Source organism: Oncorhynchus tshawytscha, linkage group LG03 (assembly GCF_018296145.1).
Source record: "Oncorhynchus tshawytscha isolate Ot180627B linkage group LG03, Otsh_v2.0, whole genome shotgun sequence".
Taxonomy (NCBI): Eukaryota; Metazoa; Chordata; class Actinopteri; order Salmoniformes; family Salmonidae; genus Oncorhynchus; species Oncorhynchus tshawytscha.
Window position 1 is genome coordinate 52,963,616 of NC_056431.1, and position 16,789 is coordinate 52,980,404.

At 40.1% G+C, this 16,789-nt stretch overlaps 1 protein-coding gene across 1 annotated transcript in view; it reads left to right on the forward strand.

Moving 5' to 3' along the window:
* Nucleotides 1–16,789, forward strand: part of lrp1bb (low density lipoprotein receptor-related protein 1Bb) — a gene marked incomplete at its 5' end in the record, with an annotated part of 288,348 nt that overhangs the window by 252,841 nt on the left and 18,718 nt on the right. Inside the window, 13 exons of the mRNA XM_042319665.1 lie at nucleotides 3,121–3,237; nucleotides 6,492–6,598; nucleotides 7,618–7,750; nucleotides 8,753–8,859; nucleotides 9,538–9,670; nucleotides 10,343–10,465; nucleotides 10,743–10,865; nucleotides 11,166–11,306; nucleotides 11,591–11,725; nucleotides 12,121–12,240; nucleotides 13,186–13,427; nucleotides 14,271–14,494; nucleotides 16,405–16,511. Coding sequence (XP_042175599.1) covers nucleotides 3,121–3,237; nucleotides 6,492–6,598; nucleotides 7,618–7,750; nucleotides 8,753–8,859; nucleotides 9,538–9,670; nucleotides 10,343–10,465; nucleotides 10,743–10,865; nucleotides 11,166–11,306; nucleotides 11,591–11,725; nucleotides 12,121–12,240; nucleotides 13,186–13,427; nucleotides 14,271–14,494; nucleotides 16,405–16,511 — 1,812 coding nt within the window. The remainder of the gene's footprint in view (nucleotides 1–3,120; nucleotides 3,238–6,491; nucleotides 6,599–7,617; nucleotides 7,751–8,752; nucleotides 8,860–9,537; nucleotides 9,671–10,342; nucleotides 10,466–10,742; nucleotides 10,866–11,165; nucleotides 11,307–11,590; nucleotides 11,726–12,120; nucleotides 12,241–13,185; nucleotides 13,428–14,270; nucleotides 14,495–16,404; nucleotides 16,512–16,789) is intronic.

A 16,789-nucleotide genomic window follows, 5' to 3' on the forward strand; every position in this document is an offset into this window, starting at 1 on the left:
CGGTGAACAGGTCAGGGTTCCATAGCCGCAGGCAGAACAGTTGACACTGGAGCAGCAGCACGGCCAGGTGTACTGGGGACAGCAAGGAGTCATCATGCCATGTATTATACCCTTCCGGCACCGACAGAGATGGCCGCCTCGCTTCGCGTTCCTAGGTAGTCCTGAGGCATGTTCCTAGGGCTCAGGTCCTCCGAGAGAGAGAAAGGAAGAGAGAATTAGAGCGAGCATACTTAAATTCACACAGGACACCGGATAAGACAGGAGAAGTTACTCAGATAACAAACTGACCCTAGCCCCCGACACAAACTACTGCAGCATAAATACTGGAGGCTGAGACAGGAGGGGTCAGGTGACACTGTGGCCCCATCTGATGATACCCCCGGACAGGGCCAAACAGGAAGGATATAACCCCACCCACTTTGCCAAAGCACAGCCCCCACACCACTAGAGGGATATCTTCAACCACCAACTTACCATCCTGAAACAAGGCCGAGTATAGCCCACAAAGATCTCCGCCATGGCACAACCCAAGGGGGGGCGCCAACCCAGACAGGAAGATCACGTCAGTGACTCAACCCACTCAAGTGACGCACCCCTCCTAGGGACGGCATGAAATAGCACCAGTAAGCCAGTGACTCAGCCCCTGTAATAGGGTTAGAGGCAGAGAATCCCAGTGGAGAGAGGGGAACCGGCCAGGCAGAGACAGCAAGGGCGGTTCGTTGCTCCAGAGCCTTTTCGTTCACCTTCACACTCCTGGGCCAGACTACACTCAAATCATATGATCCACTGAAGAGATGAGTCTTCAGTAAAGACTTAAAAGGTTGAGACTGAGTCTGCATCTCTCACATGGGTAGGCAGACCATTCCATAAAAATTGAGCTCTATAGGAGAAGGCCCTGCCTCCAGCTGTTTGCTTAGAAATTCTAGGGACAATTAGGAGGCCTGCGTCTTGTGACCGTAGCGTACGTGTAGGTATGTACGGCAGGACCAAATCAGAAAGATAGGTAGGAGCAAGCCCATGTAATGCTTTGTAGGTTAGCAGTAAAACCTTGAAATCAGCCCTTGCCTTAACAGGATGCCAGAGTAGGGAGGCTAGCACTGGAGTAATATGGTCAAATTATTTGGTTCTAGTCAGGATTCTAGCAGCCGTATTTAGCACTAACTGAAGTTTATTTAGTGCTCTATCTGGGTAGCCGGAAAGTAGAGCATTGCCGTAGTCTAACCTAGAATTAATTAATACATTTTTCTGCATCATTTTTGGACAGAAAGTTTCGTAGATGGGAAAAAAAGCTGTCCTTGAAACAGTCTGGATATGTTTGTCAAAAGAGAGATCAGGTTCCAGAGTAACGCCAAGGTCCTTCACAGTTTTATTTGAGACGACTGTACAACCATTAAGATTAATTGTCAGATTCAACAGAAGATCTCTTTGTTTCTTGGGACCTAGAACAAGCATCTCTGTTTTGTCCGAGTTTAAAAGTAGAAAGTTTGCAGCCATCCACTTCTTTATGTCTGAAACACAGGCTTCTAGCGAGGGCAATTTTGGGGCTTCACCATGTTTCATTGAAATGTACAGATGTGTGTCATCCGCATAGCAGTGAAAGTTAACATTATGTTTTCGAATGACATCCCCAAGAGGTGAAATATATAGTGAAAACAATAGTGGTCCTAAAACGGAACCTTGAGGAACACCGAAATTGAGAGAGGACAAACCATTTGTCAGAGGACAAACCATTCAAAGACAAACTGATATCTTTCCGACAGATAAGATCTATACCAGGCCAGAACTTGTCCGTGTAGACCAATTTGGGTTTCCAATCTCTCCAAAGAATGGGGTGATCGATGGTATCAAAAACAGCACTAAGGTCTAAGAGCACGAGGACAGATGCAGAGCCTCGGTCTGACGCCATTAAAGGTCATTTACCACCTTCACAAGTGCAGTCTCACTGCTATGATGGGGTCTAAAACCAGACTGAAGCATTTCGTATACATTGTTTGTCTTCAGGAAGGCAGTGAGTTGCTGCGCAACAGCTTTTTCTACATTTTTTGAGAGGAACGGAGGATTCGATATAGGCCGATAGTTTTTTATATTTTCTGGGTCAAGGTTTGGCTTTTTCAAGAGAGGCTTTATTACTGCCACTTTGAGTGAGTTTGGTACACATCCGGTAGATAGAGAGACGTTTATTATGTTCAACATAGGAGGGCCAAGCACAGGAAGCAGCTCTTTCAGTAGTTTAGTTGGAATAGGGTATGCAGCTTGAAGGATTAGAGGCCATGATTATTTTCATCATCAGGTCAGTGAGCTATTGGATGACATAATCAAAAATTACCTCACTCTTATTGTCACGTTCATCATAACGAGGAGACCAAGGCGCAGCGTGATATGAATACATTCTTCTTTATTAAACTAAGAACACTAAACAAAATAACAAAACGACCGTGAAGCTATATAACACAAGAGTGCTGACATGCAACTACACATATACAATAACCCACAAAACCAAACTGGAAAATGGCAACCTAAATAGGATCTCCAATCAGAGACAACGATAAACAGCTGCCTCTGATTGGGAACCAATTCAGGCCACCATAGACCTACATTTACCTAGACATACCAAAACCCCATAGATGTACAAAAACCCTAGACAAGACAGAAACACACATTCCACCCTCATCACACCCTGACCAAACCAAAACAATAAAGAAAACAAAGATAACTAAGGTCAGGACGTGACACTTATTTTAGTTTCTGCCTTAGTCTCACAGGGAGGGGAGGTAACACTATCTCTATCACCAATCTTAGGAAGACATCATTTTATCAACAAAAAAAATTGCAAATATTTTGTGGGGTCTTAAGAAAAGGTGTTTAATATTGCAAAGTTGTTGTCATAGATTCTGTTAGGAGATCTAAGCCATTGGCAGCACAGTCAGGTATTTCATCTTACACTGTGTTAGTGTCTCTCGAGTACGAGGGATGTTTTGAACTTGGTGTCAGCCTTGCACTACGAGGAAACCCTGAGGAAATGATGATTACACATAGAAATATGATCGCTCCACCATTAATATTCATGCTCTTTGAAGACATTTGCATCTGTCGGTTTGTTTGTTTCCTGATGTAAAAAAGATGAAAAGACCTGCGGACCTCATGAATTCCGCTGTGAGAATAACAACTGCATCCCGGACCACTGGAGGTGTGACAGCCAGAACGACTGTGGAGACAACTCAGATGAGCAGAACTGCAGTGAGTACACCTATGTCTGCTGCTGTACTTTCTTAGCTCCCTCCTAGCTTTTAGCAACTTATATATGCTCTTGACGTCGTACAGGCCAACTGGGGTTTGTACGGTCATGAAAATCATGGAAAAGTAGTATAGTATTTTCAAATAGTATTTTCCAGGCCTGGAAAAGTTTTGGAAAATGATCAATTTGACCAAATTTGAGGGATTTTATGAAAATTCCTTTTATAATTTCTGTTAATGTAATTTATTTAGCCACAGTTATAAATAAAAAGTTTTATCAATCAGCCAGGATCTGAATGACACTCTTGCGCGGCTCTATTTGCGTGCGTCACCTGCATGTGTGCAAGACAAGTGGGCCATTGCTAAAGGACAGAGAGACAGTTGGACATTGCAGCAGCAAGTAGGCCTAGCCTATCAAATATGATAGAGAACAGACTAATAACTAGGTAGCCAATTCAAAACATATCTTGTACCCTCTAGTTAACTAGCTATTGTTAGCGTGTATTCATGTTTTTGTTATGTCCCAAAAAACTTTCCATCGACACTCGCGAATAAGGCCATACATACAGTTGAAGTCGGAAGTTTACATACACCTTAGCCAAATACATTTAAACTCAGATTTTCACAATTCCTGACATTTAATCCTAGTAAAAATGCCCTGTCTTAGGTCAGTTACTGTTGCGTACCATTGTTTGTACCGATGAACGTGGTACCTTCAGGCGTTTGGAAATTGCTCCCAAGGATGAACCAGACTTGTGGAGGTCTACAAGTTTTTTTCTCAGGTCTTGACTGATTTCTTTAGATTTTCCCATGATGTCAAGCAAAGAGGCACCGAGTTTGAAGGTAGGCCTTGAAATGCATCCACAGGTACACCTCCAATTGACTCAAATGATGTCTATGCCTTTTTTAAATTATTCATATGATTAATTTAAACAAATATTTTGGACGAAACAAACGATTCACTTTGTCATTGTATTAGTTGGGAATCAGTTCAAACGTGGTGAATCAATTTGTGAATCACAAACAGTAATTTTAGGATTTTTTTTTGATGTAGCCTTTCTTTTGGATTATGTGTCTTCAACACTTGTTTTGTAGATACTTCCAGTTGATTTAGGCATCCAATGTATGGGACATTGCAACTCAATAGATTCTAGTCAGCCTGAAAAGTAAACTCTTCTAAGGTAGCTAGCTAAGATAAATATGGCTAAACTAGAAAAGGTACATTTCCTGAAGACGATTTGTGGGCTCGCTTTAGCTGAATGAAGAGATTTGTAGTCTATCAAAGCCATTTGATCTTTGATAGTGAGCTAATTATTGGTGTAGTTGTTGAGCGGCTTCACTGCAAGTATATTGTATGTTTCGGATATTCAAGTTAAAAAATGAGCTAATTATTTCAAAAGGCATAACACGTATTTGGTTACAATGTTATACAGTACATCAAGGGTGGTCAACCATCATCCAGTAGAGGTAATGGGTGTGCTTTATTCCATTCATCATGTAACAAACCACATTTTAGAAATGAGCTGCTCAACCGGACCATGATTAACTGGCTCTGTGTTTGAGCAGGGCTTGATCAAAAGCCTGCACACCCAGTAGCTCTCCCGACTGAGAGTTGACCACATGTGTTTTGTACAGTTACCTGACAGGTGTTTTACTTTGTGGGGGTTAAGTGCCTTGCACAATAACAGGAGGTGGTACATGGGATCAGAGAGCAGCCTACCAGCGTCGATACCACATTCCGCTTATTTTTGTATACGTACATAGAGATGCCACCAATTGTTGGTCATGGACATATGGTTAAAAGTCATGGAGAAGTCATGTGTATTTACTCTGCGTATGCACCTGCGCAGCTCCATTGGTATTTTGGGACTGTTTAAGGATGAACTGTGTTACTCTGTTTTTCCCTCTTGCTTTGTGTCTTTGTATACTGTACCATTCCTCTGCTAAACTTTGTAAAGTGTTCCCACAATCAAAGTTAAGCAGCTGGCAGCTCAGTGGAGCGCTGTACCTAGCTGTTTATAACTTGGCTATGCCCTCTGAGCATGTTCCCGCTCCAACCTCTTTGGATCTGAAAGAAAGTCAGAGCTCCAGAGAATCCTCCGCTTTGATACCGTCTCTCCTCTGTAATTTTCCCAAGCTCACTTTTTTTTGTTTACATATTCATCACCAACTGCTGGAATAAAGTTTATGTTTACTTATGAAAGGTCTTTGTTAACCCAGTTAGTCCATATCTCATCTCTGCACTATGTACATGTGCGTGCACACAAGCATCCATGTGTGTATTTGCATTTTATGCTGAGTATGCATCGTTCATTTGATTTATTATATGCTTATTCCCCTTACCTATTGATGTCACTTAAAATGCAAATAAAGTCCAGTCGAGTGTTGGATGGTAAAGAATTAAGCAGGTGTGCCAGCTAGGCTAGCAGACAGCAGAGAGAGAGAGGCTGCAAATCACAATCTGCTGCAGACTGCAGGCTCTGCTGGGACCTTTCCTCTAACTGCAGCTCATAACACTCCCTATAGTCTGTTAACAGTCCATGATAACAGATCAGCTCATAAACACAACTACTTTCACTCCCTACAGTCAGTTAACAGTCCACGATAACAAGGGGATAAGGGGAAAAACGCCAGCACTGGAATTTGATGCTGCTTAAATATGGCATAATGTTGTCCTCAGAGACCTAGACATACAGTGTACCTTAATGTGCAGAGTGGAGGTTGCCAGATAGTAGGTCTCAGGAGTATACGGTCTCCCTAAGCTGTCACTATAGCTATGAATGTATTAACATCTTGAAAGCCACTGGCATGCCAACTATCAAGTCCAACAAACGTCTGACAAGCCACCAGATGGTTTATACAGTAGGCCTACTGCCAGATGATTAGCATGCAATGCTAAAGAGATATCTCCTGTAAAAGGGGTCTCGGGGATTCTCTTCTCTTATGACACCTCTTATAAAGACCCATGTGTGTATTTTCTTAGAGGTTGGTTGCTTTTCCAAGACTATTGTATATGTATAAAAGTGTATATAACCTAGTCTATAACTATAAATAGTCTATAACAGACACCACTTGCTAGGGAGTGCTAGAGCCTTGTAAAAAATGATAGAGATCCAGGTAACATTTAACAATTCTAATTATCAGTAGGTGGTAGAGCGTATCGTTTTTTGGGGCCAGCTCCTACTTCATTTCTATTGCGGCTCCTACTTCATTTCTATTTCAAGTGTGGTAATGTCCTTGTTCTCCCCTTGACTCAGAGCCATTGACCTGTAACCACAAGGACTTTGCCTGTGCTAACGGGGACTGCATCTCGGCTCGATTCCGCTGCGATGGAGACTATGATTGCCATGATAATTCAGACGAGGTCAGTGATCCCTGTTGTCATTTAACAGCAGCTTTAAATAGCATGTTATAGCCTGTAAACTGTGTGAATCACAACCTCGTGTCTGTCCATTCTTGAATAATCTGATTTGAGTGAATTGACCCTACCCCCATGTTTATTTCTTTATTTTTGAGGGCTAAACATCAAGGTATGTTTTAGTTTTTTCTGAAAGGCATGATTATTGAATTGAAAATGCAACAACGGGCTTGATGATTTAATAGCATTATGAAATCCAAATCGTTAAATATTAAATTTATTGGAACGCATGAGAGAATAGCCTACTAAGGCTGACAATGTCCTAATAGAGAGACATTTTATGTTTCTGCTCTTATGCAAATGTATAAATAATTATGCAAACTGGTTCACTAACTCAAAATACTGCTTTAACTAGCCTTGCATAGGAGTTGTGGACCTGTTTTGCAGAATGTGAATTTTTTTAACGCGTGAGCTATTCATGAAAAATGAGACGATCCTTAGAAAATATTCCTATCTCCATTGTGGAATAGCTAATTCAAGGTGAAAGGCACGGAATTACCCATTTATTATGCCTTGTAATTTATTGCTCTGTTAAATACCTCCACAGCAATTACAGTATATAGTATGAATAATCCCCTCTATGTGCAACCTCTGTTAATCCATTATTGTGTGTGTGGTCCCAATGATGTCTTTCTGGGTCAAACTGTATATTTAGTTCACAGAGTAAGTAAACATTTGTCAGCGATGCATGGTTTCTCTTGTAAACAACTACTTTTCTTGCCTCCCCCACATTTCTTACCAAAAACCTAATAAACTGGCAATGAACACTCACTGTAAAGAGTTAACATAGTCTATGAATGTGTTATGTATGGGTAATGAATGTGCTATGAAGTCCTTATGTACTGTAGGTACCCTTCTAATAAAGTATTACCTGATGTTCCTACTGTATAAGAATAAGAACATCTGTGGTGTTCTTATGAGTCTTATGTAAATGTCAGCTTCTTGTTCTGTATATCTCTCTATAGAAGGGCTGTGAGGCTCGGTGTGCTGAGGACCAGTTTCAGTGTCTCAATAACCTCTGCATCTCCCTCAAGTGGCTCTGTGATGGCCAGGAGGACTGCAAGACAGGAGAGGACGAGAGAAACTGCCAGGGAACAGGTACAGTATACGAGAAAGACTAGAGGTCGGAAGGGAACGTTTCCCCAAAACTTTCTTAATGTGGAAGTGAAGTAGTTGTTTAAAAGCTGAGAATCACTGCAGAGCTCCTGTGGTAGTGTTGTAGTTGATATTATTTGGTTAAAAAAAACAGAACAAAGATAGTTTTTCTGGACTTTTTAATGGGGTGTAGAGTAAGATGAGGAAATGTTGGTGTGGAGGGGGTTGCTTGACCCTTTACGATAGCTACAAGGTACTAGCAGGAGAAATGCCAAGGCTACTTTCTATGTGACATGTAATGAAATACTGTTCCAATTCTGTAACCAATTAATACATTTTGTATTTATTTATTTTTATTTGACCTTTCTTTAACTAGGCAAGTCAGTTAAGAGCAAATTATTATTTACAATGATGGCCTAGGAACAGTGGGTTAACTGCCTTGTTCAGGGGCAGAACGACTGATTTTTACCTTGTCAGCGCGGGGATTCGATCCAGCAATCTTTCGGTTACTGGCCCAACACTAGGCTACCTGCCCCCCCAGGTAGCTACTGCATCAGTACGCCATGTGTTTTTCCGACAGTAAGTGGATTGATATTGGCTCATTCCCATTCTAACAGAAAATGCCTTGTATTCTACTGAAGTGCAGCCACTACAGTACAGTAGCTAGCCAGTGTAACCTCATCCGGAGCCCCAGTGGTGATGATTGTGTGGGTGTGTTTCAGACCACTTAATTCAGCAGCAGGCAGCACACAGCATGCCCTAGCCTGAGGGAAGACATCATATTTAGACCTAGTATCTGTCCAATGTCCAGCACTGCTGGTTTGGAAAGAAAGGTTTTTTTTAGCACTTACACTAGGCTAACATGGAGCATGCAACCTTCTTTATGAGTGTACAGAGCAGGTACAAACCAACCCCACTTATGCTGTGAATGATGGCTGTTGTATTATTATTTGGTAGAGTGTGTACACTCATAAAGCTCTACGTCTCTGATCTTTGTATTTCCAGTGCTCCCCTCCTGCTCCTTAAATGAGTATGTGTGTGCCAGTGGAGGGTGTGTGTCGGCCAGTCTGAGATGTGATGGACAGGACAACTGTCTGGATGGGTCAGATGAGGTGGGTGTGGCTCTGCTTGGTACTCATCTATATCAATCAATCTGTACTTACTTACTGCACATTTTTTGTTTATTTACAAAAAAGTTACAGTAAGTAATGCCCAGTGCAGTAAAAAAAGTGATTTGCTTGTGTTTTATATATATTTCCACACTATGAGGTTGGAATAATGCTGTGAAATTGTGAAAATAATTATAATGCCCTTTTAGTGTAAGACCATTATGAAAAGGCCACCTGAAACTTCAGCCTGTTTTTGTGGGATAGAGTTTTGGCCTGAGTGGTGACATCAGCAGGCGGTACATTAGTTAATAGACCAATAAGAAAGGTTTAGAACTCTCTATCTGCCAATAAGAGCTAGTTTCAATTTTCCCCTCCCCACTCAAACAACTCCCAGACAGTCCTAGCAAAATTCTTGCTTGAGAAATTGCTCTTTGCTAAGAATACATTTTTGTTTCTTTTTAACTATTTTAATTGAAAACAATCACAGTAAGGTACTTAATTGTTAACCACAAATTAGTTGATATTGAGATAAAAATTACTGCATTGGACCTTTAATACGGCAAAGATTATATATACCTATTTGTACGGATGGTCCCTACATATTTTGGTGTCCAGTGTAAGGTCTCGTCTGTGTTTGACATCTAATGTCAATCATCTAATAATGCTGTTATGTGTTGCCAGGCGGGCTGCGTGAAGGAGTGCAAGGAAGACGAGTTCCTGTGTCTGAACCATGCCCACTGTATCCCACGGAGATGGCGCTGTGACGACATTTTTGACTGTGTGGACCATAGCGACGAGGAGAACTGCAGTCAAGGTACAACAGGGCTGGACATACTCACTAAACATGCCAGTGTGCTAGAAAACTATTGGTTTTCTATACAGGTCCATCTTAATTGTCTTAATACACAGGCAACATGTCCTACTACAGTAGAGACATGAATTTCAGGTATTACACACACACACACACACACACACAATGAGGAAGGCACAAGCTGAAACGTATGCAGCCACTGAATGTTCTAGCAGGACATGTTACCTGTATAAGAAATGTAACAAATATTAAATTGCAAATGGGGACAGAGTTGAGCATGTTCACTGGAACACACTAACACAGAACACATGCCTGCCAATATGGTACACACATTATATGTTCTTCCTTCTTAGCTTAGGTAGAATCAATTGCAGCCCGCCTAGTTTTCACAGTGCAATGAATGTCACGATCAGTGGGGGGTTCGAACTCACACATGGCTAGTAGCGTAGCAACCACCGCTCTAGCCATGTGTTTGTTGTGAAAGGTGTACAACACAATAGTCCTATTCTGGCCAAGCAAAGGTCATTTCTCTAACAAGAACATTCTTTCATTCAGACACTATACTGCTAGCACAATGCTGTTGAATATGAAGTTTTGAAGGAAATTGAAAAGACGACCTTGTGAAAGAAAGAAAGCCCATGGGCAGTGCTGCTCACCTTCAGTCTGTAATTGCAGGCATCTTCTTCTGCCGTCCCGATGAGTTCATTTGCAACAACACCTTGTGCAAGCTCCACGCATGGGTGTGTGATGGCAAGGACGACTGTGGAGACAACTCAGACGAGGACACAGAGATGTGTGGTGGGTTGAAATAACGTCTCTCACTTAGATGTTTTCTCAAAGGTGTTTGATGGATATTTTATTAGCTATTACTTACATATTTCATGGAAGGTAATATTCATGGTTGAAATGGTGAGTTTCTTAAAGAAAATGAATGTCTTTTTTTATGAAGGAGTTGATTAAACTCTGATGAATGGACTAGAATGGAATTTGTTGAATGGAGTAGAGTGGACTGTGTTGAATTAACTAAAGCGTATTTGACTGTCTGGAATACTTGTGTGTTTCTTCTCCCCTCCAGCCAAACTTCCTTGTCCTCCTACACGGCCACACCGATGTAGAAATGACCGTGTGTGTCTGCGCCCTGACCAAGTGTGTAACAAGGTGGATGACTGTGGGGATAACTCGGACGAGAAGGAATGTGGTGCGTTTATACCAGTTCAAACATTACATTTTTCTTAATCAAGAATGTTGAACTAAGGAGGTTGATTTTCCAATCTAACTTTATTCCTAATTGAATCAAAAACGGTGTATTAGTCAAGTTCCTTTAATATCCCTAGAAACTCAAAGCCACATCATTCTTCGAATCTTGGCTACTATCAGCATTTTTATAAAGCTATCTCAAAACACCAACCGTGCTTTCATGCAAATTAATTTCTTCTCTGTTGCCGATGCGGTCTTTCTATCCGATGTGTGTTTGGGTCCTGTGTGTGTCCCAAAACAGAGGTGGTGTCTGGCCGACCCAGGCCGTGTGGGAAGGCAGAGTTCACCTGCAGTACCCAGCGCTGCATCCCAGCCCAGCTGCAGTGTGACCTCTTCAATGACTGTGGGGACGGGGGCTCGGACGAGCAGGACTGCAAGGCCTGTGCGTGTGTGTCACACAGATCCATATCCTGCTGTTTAGATGGAAGTAATAAATGTCACTAGGAAGGAACTGAATGTGTGAGATAATCTAGGGCTCTTCTGCTAGATCCAAGGGTTAAATGATGTCAGAATATTTATGGTAGTAACATATTTGCTGTGTGTGTTTCTGTCCGGTGAAAGTTGTTCTCTTGGCTTCCACACATCAATGAAGCAACTTTTTGCAAGCATGTACAATGTTTAGGAATGTGTTTTCATGTGCAATCAAAGTGTTGTTTTCAATTGTAGTTTCCCATGGAGACGTATGTGGAAAGAAGTCGAACCCATGTGGGGAGGAAGCAATTTGCAATCAGACAAACACAAGTTCAATATGTCATTGTAAATCTGGCTTTAGGAGAAATCTAAAGACTGGCCTGTGTGAAGGTAGCGTATGACCTCTTTCTCCTCACTGTTCAATTGGACAGAATGTTTAATGTAATCATGGAATTATAAAATGTAACTAATGTAACTAATGTGGTTAGATATCATGTACATAATGCAGCTGTGGACGATGAACAATATACATAACATGGCTTTCCAAGTAGGTGTTTATAGTGTTTATAGTAGCTGACTGGAATGTCCACCAGTGCTGTTGCCAGATAATTGAATGTTCATTTCTCTACCATAAGCCACCAATCTTGAAATGTATATATTGTTTTTACCCAACTAGAATATACAATAGATATCCTCACATCGATAGGTTGGGACTATATCAACCATTTCTTATTTGAGAGGTATGGCAGCTTGGTAACTGACTGATTTTTCTTTTTTCTCCTCAGAAATCAATGAGTGTCTTGGGTTTGACATGTGTGCTCACTATTGTACAAACACTAAAGGATCCTACAAGTGTACTTGTGACAGGAATTTTAAGGAAATCAATGGAAACTGTATAGTAAAAGGTATGGACCATTTTATTACTGTACTGTATGTGCTAACAGAAGACAATTGAACTATCAAAGACCTTGATGTGTATCTTATACTATGATTGTTTCAATAGAGATGTTATTTGTTGCTAAATTAATTAAAACTTTAGTATAAACTAAGTATAGTATGTATTTCTATAAAATGCAACATTTTATTGAATATTGTATACCCTTTATTTGAATTGAATAGATTTATTCAATAGCTATTAAGGTAACACTGTACTCCCATACAGTACTGTACCCTTAGCACTCTTGTAAATATACTGTCATAGTTATTCAGATTTGGTATTTTTGGTATTTTATTAGGATGAACTTTACATTAAGATGGCAGGATTGTATAAGTAACACTGAATGCATACAACACCAGCCATTTAAACATTTAAGGAGTATAATAACTGAGTCTGCATCTGTTTCTGATGTGACCAATAAGGATTATATTAATAATGGATTAATAATATTCCACAACTTTCTACTAAAGTGTTAATGTTACGGGTGTATACCCCACTGTGATACACTGCGTTGTGATACATATTCATCTATCCCACTATTCCTACTGATTGGCACCATGGGTAGTATTAATAATAAATGACTGGTCTTGTTGCTATGTGATTATGTATTATTATCCTGATAATAAAGGAACATGTCGGTTTCCTGGACACAGATTAAGCCTAGTTCTGGAATAAAAAGCACTTTCAATGGAGATTCTCTATTGGACTTGCCTTTTAGTCCAGGACTAGGCTTAATCTGTGTCCAGGAAACTACCCCATAATGTTTATATATGAATGATGACTTGATTACATATATTAGAGGATACTTTGCATCTGTAAATGGAATTATGCTGTAAAATTGTTGTTTAAAACCCCAAATGGAATTGAGCCACTTTTCATTTTCTTTGCATATTAATAACTCAACAACGGGCAGGACCAGAAGATCGAGTGCTCTACATAGCTAATGACACTGAAATCCGAAGTTTTGTGTATCCATTTAACCAGAGCCATGGACACAAATTCCTCACTCGCATCGAGGACAATGCCCGCATTATTGGGATGGATGCTCTGTTACACCAACAAAAGTTTATCTGGGCTACACAGTTTAACCCTGGTGGACTTTTTTACAAAGAAATCCTAGACAAGAGTCAAAGTAAAACTAATGTCGGAAACATAGTAAGTATCTCCAAAGGTGTGGTTGGAAAGTCTACTTTACTTTTTAATGTGTTATTGAATGTACGATTTGTACATTAAATATCCATATGCTGATATTGACAGGGTATCTACAGTATTAAGTAGCCCATTACAAGATATGCATGATTCTTTCTTTTCTAAAGCCATTGAAGCTACATTATGTCTTGGTTATTGCATTTGAGGACAATGAATTATAGAATGATTATAGCAATGAGAGCTTGAACACAGCAGTGAGCGCTTGAAGATTAAATGTATAACTCATACAGTCACATATCTTATTAATGTGTGTGAGCAAGAGAACAGAACATTAGCAAGGTGCCACGCTTTTTCCAGTTATTGTTTGACCTAAAGTAAGGAATGTCTCGGATGTAATGAATGTCTCGGATGTAGATATGCCTACTGACAAAGTCGGAGAAAGCTAGCACAATGTTTTTAAATAAATTACACACATCTTTCAACGTCATTTGAAGATACTCTTATTCTAAGACCATGATGTACATTGTTCTAAAGTTTGAGTCATTGTTGTCACATGGGGAACATGGCATAAAGTATTATGGGATCACACGTAAGACTTCTTACACATTTAGCATAGACTACTAAACCTTTACTAGAATCAAGTATTGCATTAGACATACCTGTATCACGTTTGATAGTGGTCAGAATAGTGAGTGCATCTAAATAAACCAATGGACAACAGTTTTAAGAAAATTCTTCACATCTGAATGTTAGAAGTTTCAAGTTCATTTGCCATGTGTAATACAAATACCTTGGAAGTCTTCGTCATTTTCACGATTTCATGGTTACAAGCTCTCATTTTCCTTGCAGTGTTCAGACTTCCGTAGACCAAGGGATGTGTCTGCTGACTGGATTACAGGAAATATCTATTGGACAGACCACTCTCGGATGCACTGGTTCAGCTATTACACAGCCCACTGGACTAAGCTCAGATACTCTATAAATGTGGGCCAGCTCAGAGGGCCAAATTGCACCCGTCTGATAACTGACATTGCAGGAGAGCCGTACGCCATTGCTGTCAACCCAGCCCGAGGGTAAGGGCATTCTTTTCAGACCATGTCAAACTTCATCATTATGTTTTCACTTTATACTTTTTTGCTTTGTCATTATTTTGGTACTCTGCCGGAGGAAGACAGCAGTGCAATTTTTAAAGATCCATCCAAGATTTGTTTTCTTACTGATTTTTTTAAAGCTTTAAGTATAGACAAGGTTTCCAGGGATTCTTTAAGTATAGACAGTGATGTGTTTAATCCTGTTATCCATGAAGACCAGGGGCCTCATTATCAAAGGTGCTTTTTATCCTGCAAATGTTGGCAAGAATTTTCTTTCTTTTCCAGCAGCAGACCCACCTAATTTTCACTTGAAAAATGGTTGTGTTTAATAGGCTAAATTGCACATTCTGTTAACATCTGACTCCAGAGTGATCTGTTCTTTCAATTTGTAGTCTATGACATTTCAGATTTAGATATAATAATTTTTCACATAGTAGTTTGGATGTAGTGAGATGCTTAAAAGTAACTTTAGTTAAGTAAACTATGTTTTTCTAAGGGTAGCTTCCAGTGTGAAGTAATTGGTAGCTTGATTATATTTTCAGAGTAGCTTCCCCAACACTGACCATGCGTACACACAACTTCTGGAAGGTTGATCAACTGTATTGCAAGCAAATATGCTTATTGTTTGGTGGGGGAAATGGGAGGTGTTTGATGCATAGGAATTATAATAAAAAAATATAGGCCTAATGATTAAACAGATGCATTTGCCATTGGTAAGGAGATTGCATAGCAGCATGTTGTCTAATATATTTTTATTTCACTTTTATTAAATAGGCCTAATTCATAATCACATTGCAGGACATGTCTCTCTCCTTTTCTGACATAACTGGTTTAAATTATTCCCACTACACAACAAATAGTAGGCCACCATTTATCAATCGCTCATTCAATAGCCAAGCATGCTGGAAAGTAAATAGACCGGTAGCCTTGACAGTAGACCTAATCCTATGTGACAGTATGGGTTGGCTCCAGTATTGCTGTGCGATTAGGAGCGTAACATCATAGCCTAACCTGTTTAATTTCAGAGCCTATACCAAGGCAGAAGAGACACAATCATGTATTGATAAACAAAATATTGAACATCGTGTCTTTTGCATGGAATTGTGGGCTGTAGCTCTTAAATTGTTCTAAAGGACAGTCAATCTTCCAGAATGTGCAGCCAGTGTTTGGCACTTACTAGGCAGCATGCATTTTTAGTTTGGAAAAGTCACTGCAGCATTCTGCCCAAACAGAAATGTCATAATTGCGCTTTCTTTTAGGAATTATCATGGCCTAGTTCAACATCTCCAAATTTTACAGCAAATGAGGGAGGACATATTTATTACCATAAAAGGTGAATGGAGGGCATTTTCCAGGCAGCGCTCGATCACGGACACACAAATATAATATGTCTCTGATTCATCAATTAAATATGTACAGTACCAGTCAAATGTTTGTACACGCCTTCTCATTCAAGGGCTTTTCTTTATTTGTATTATTTTTGGTGTTGTAGAATAATAGTGAAGACATCAAAACTATGAAATAACGCATATGGAATCATGTAGTAACCCAATTGAGATGGTTCGGGATGAGTTGGAACGCAGAGTGACGGAAAAGCAGCCAACGAGGGCTCAGTATATGTGAGAACTTTTTAGGACTGTTGGAAAAGCATTCCAGGTGAAGCTGGTTAGGAGAGTGCAAAGCTGTCATCAAGGCAAAGGGTGGCTACTTTGAAATATAAAATATATTTAGATTTGTTTAACACTTTTTGGGTTACTACATGATTCCATATGTGTTATTTCATAGTTTTGATGTCTTCACTATTATTCTACAATGTAGAGAATAGTAAAAAATTAAGAAAAACTATGTTATGGACATCTAACAGGAAATGCTTATCTTTGTATCTTCTACAGGATGATGTACTGGACAGTAATAGGTGATCATTCTCATATTGAGGAGTCGGCTATGGATGGGTCCATGCGTAGGATCCTCTTGGAGAAGAACCTCAGGAGACCAACAGGTACCTATCTACAGGACACGATCATATTAATCTGCAAGTCCATACTTATCTTTTCATTGAGGTGGGATGTTGTAGACTAGCCTAGTCCCAGATCTGTTTATGCAGTCTTGGCAATAACAACGACCATAGGAGTTGGCAAGACAGTACAAACCGATCTGGGACCAGGCTAGTTGTAGACTAGAGGATAGATATGTTTGAAAATAAGGCCATGGAAAAAAAGTAAATGAATGTGTCTGACACACCAAACCTGTTGTGATGGTCCTGGGGGAGACACTTAG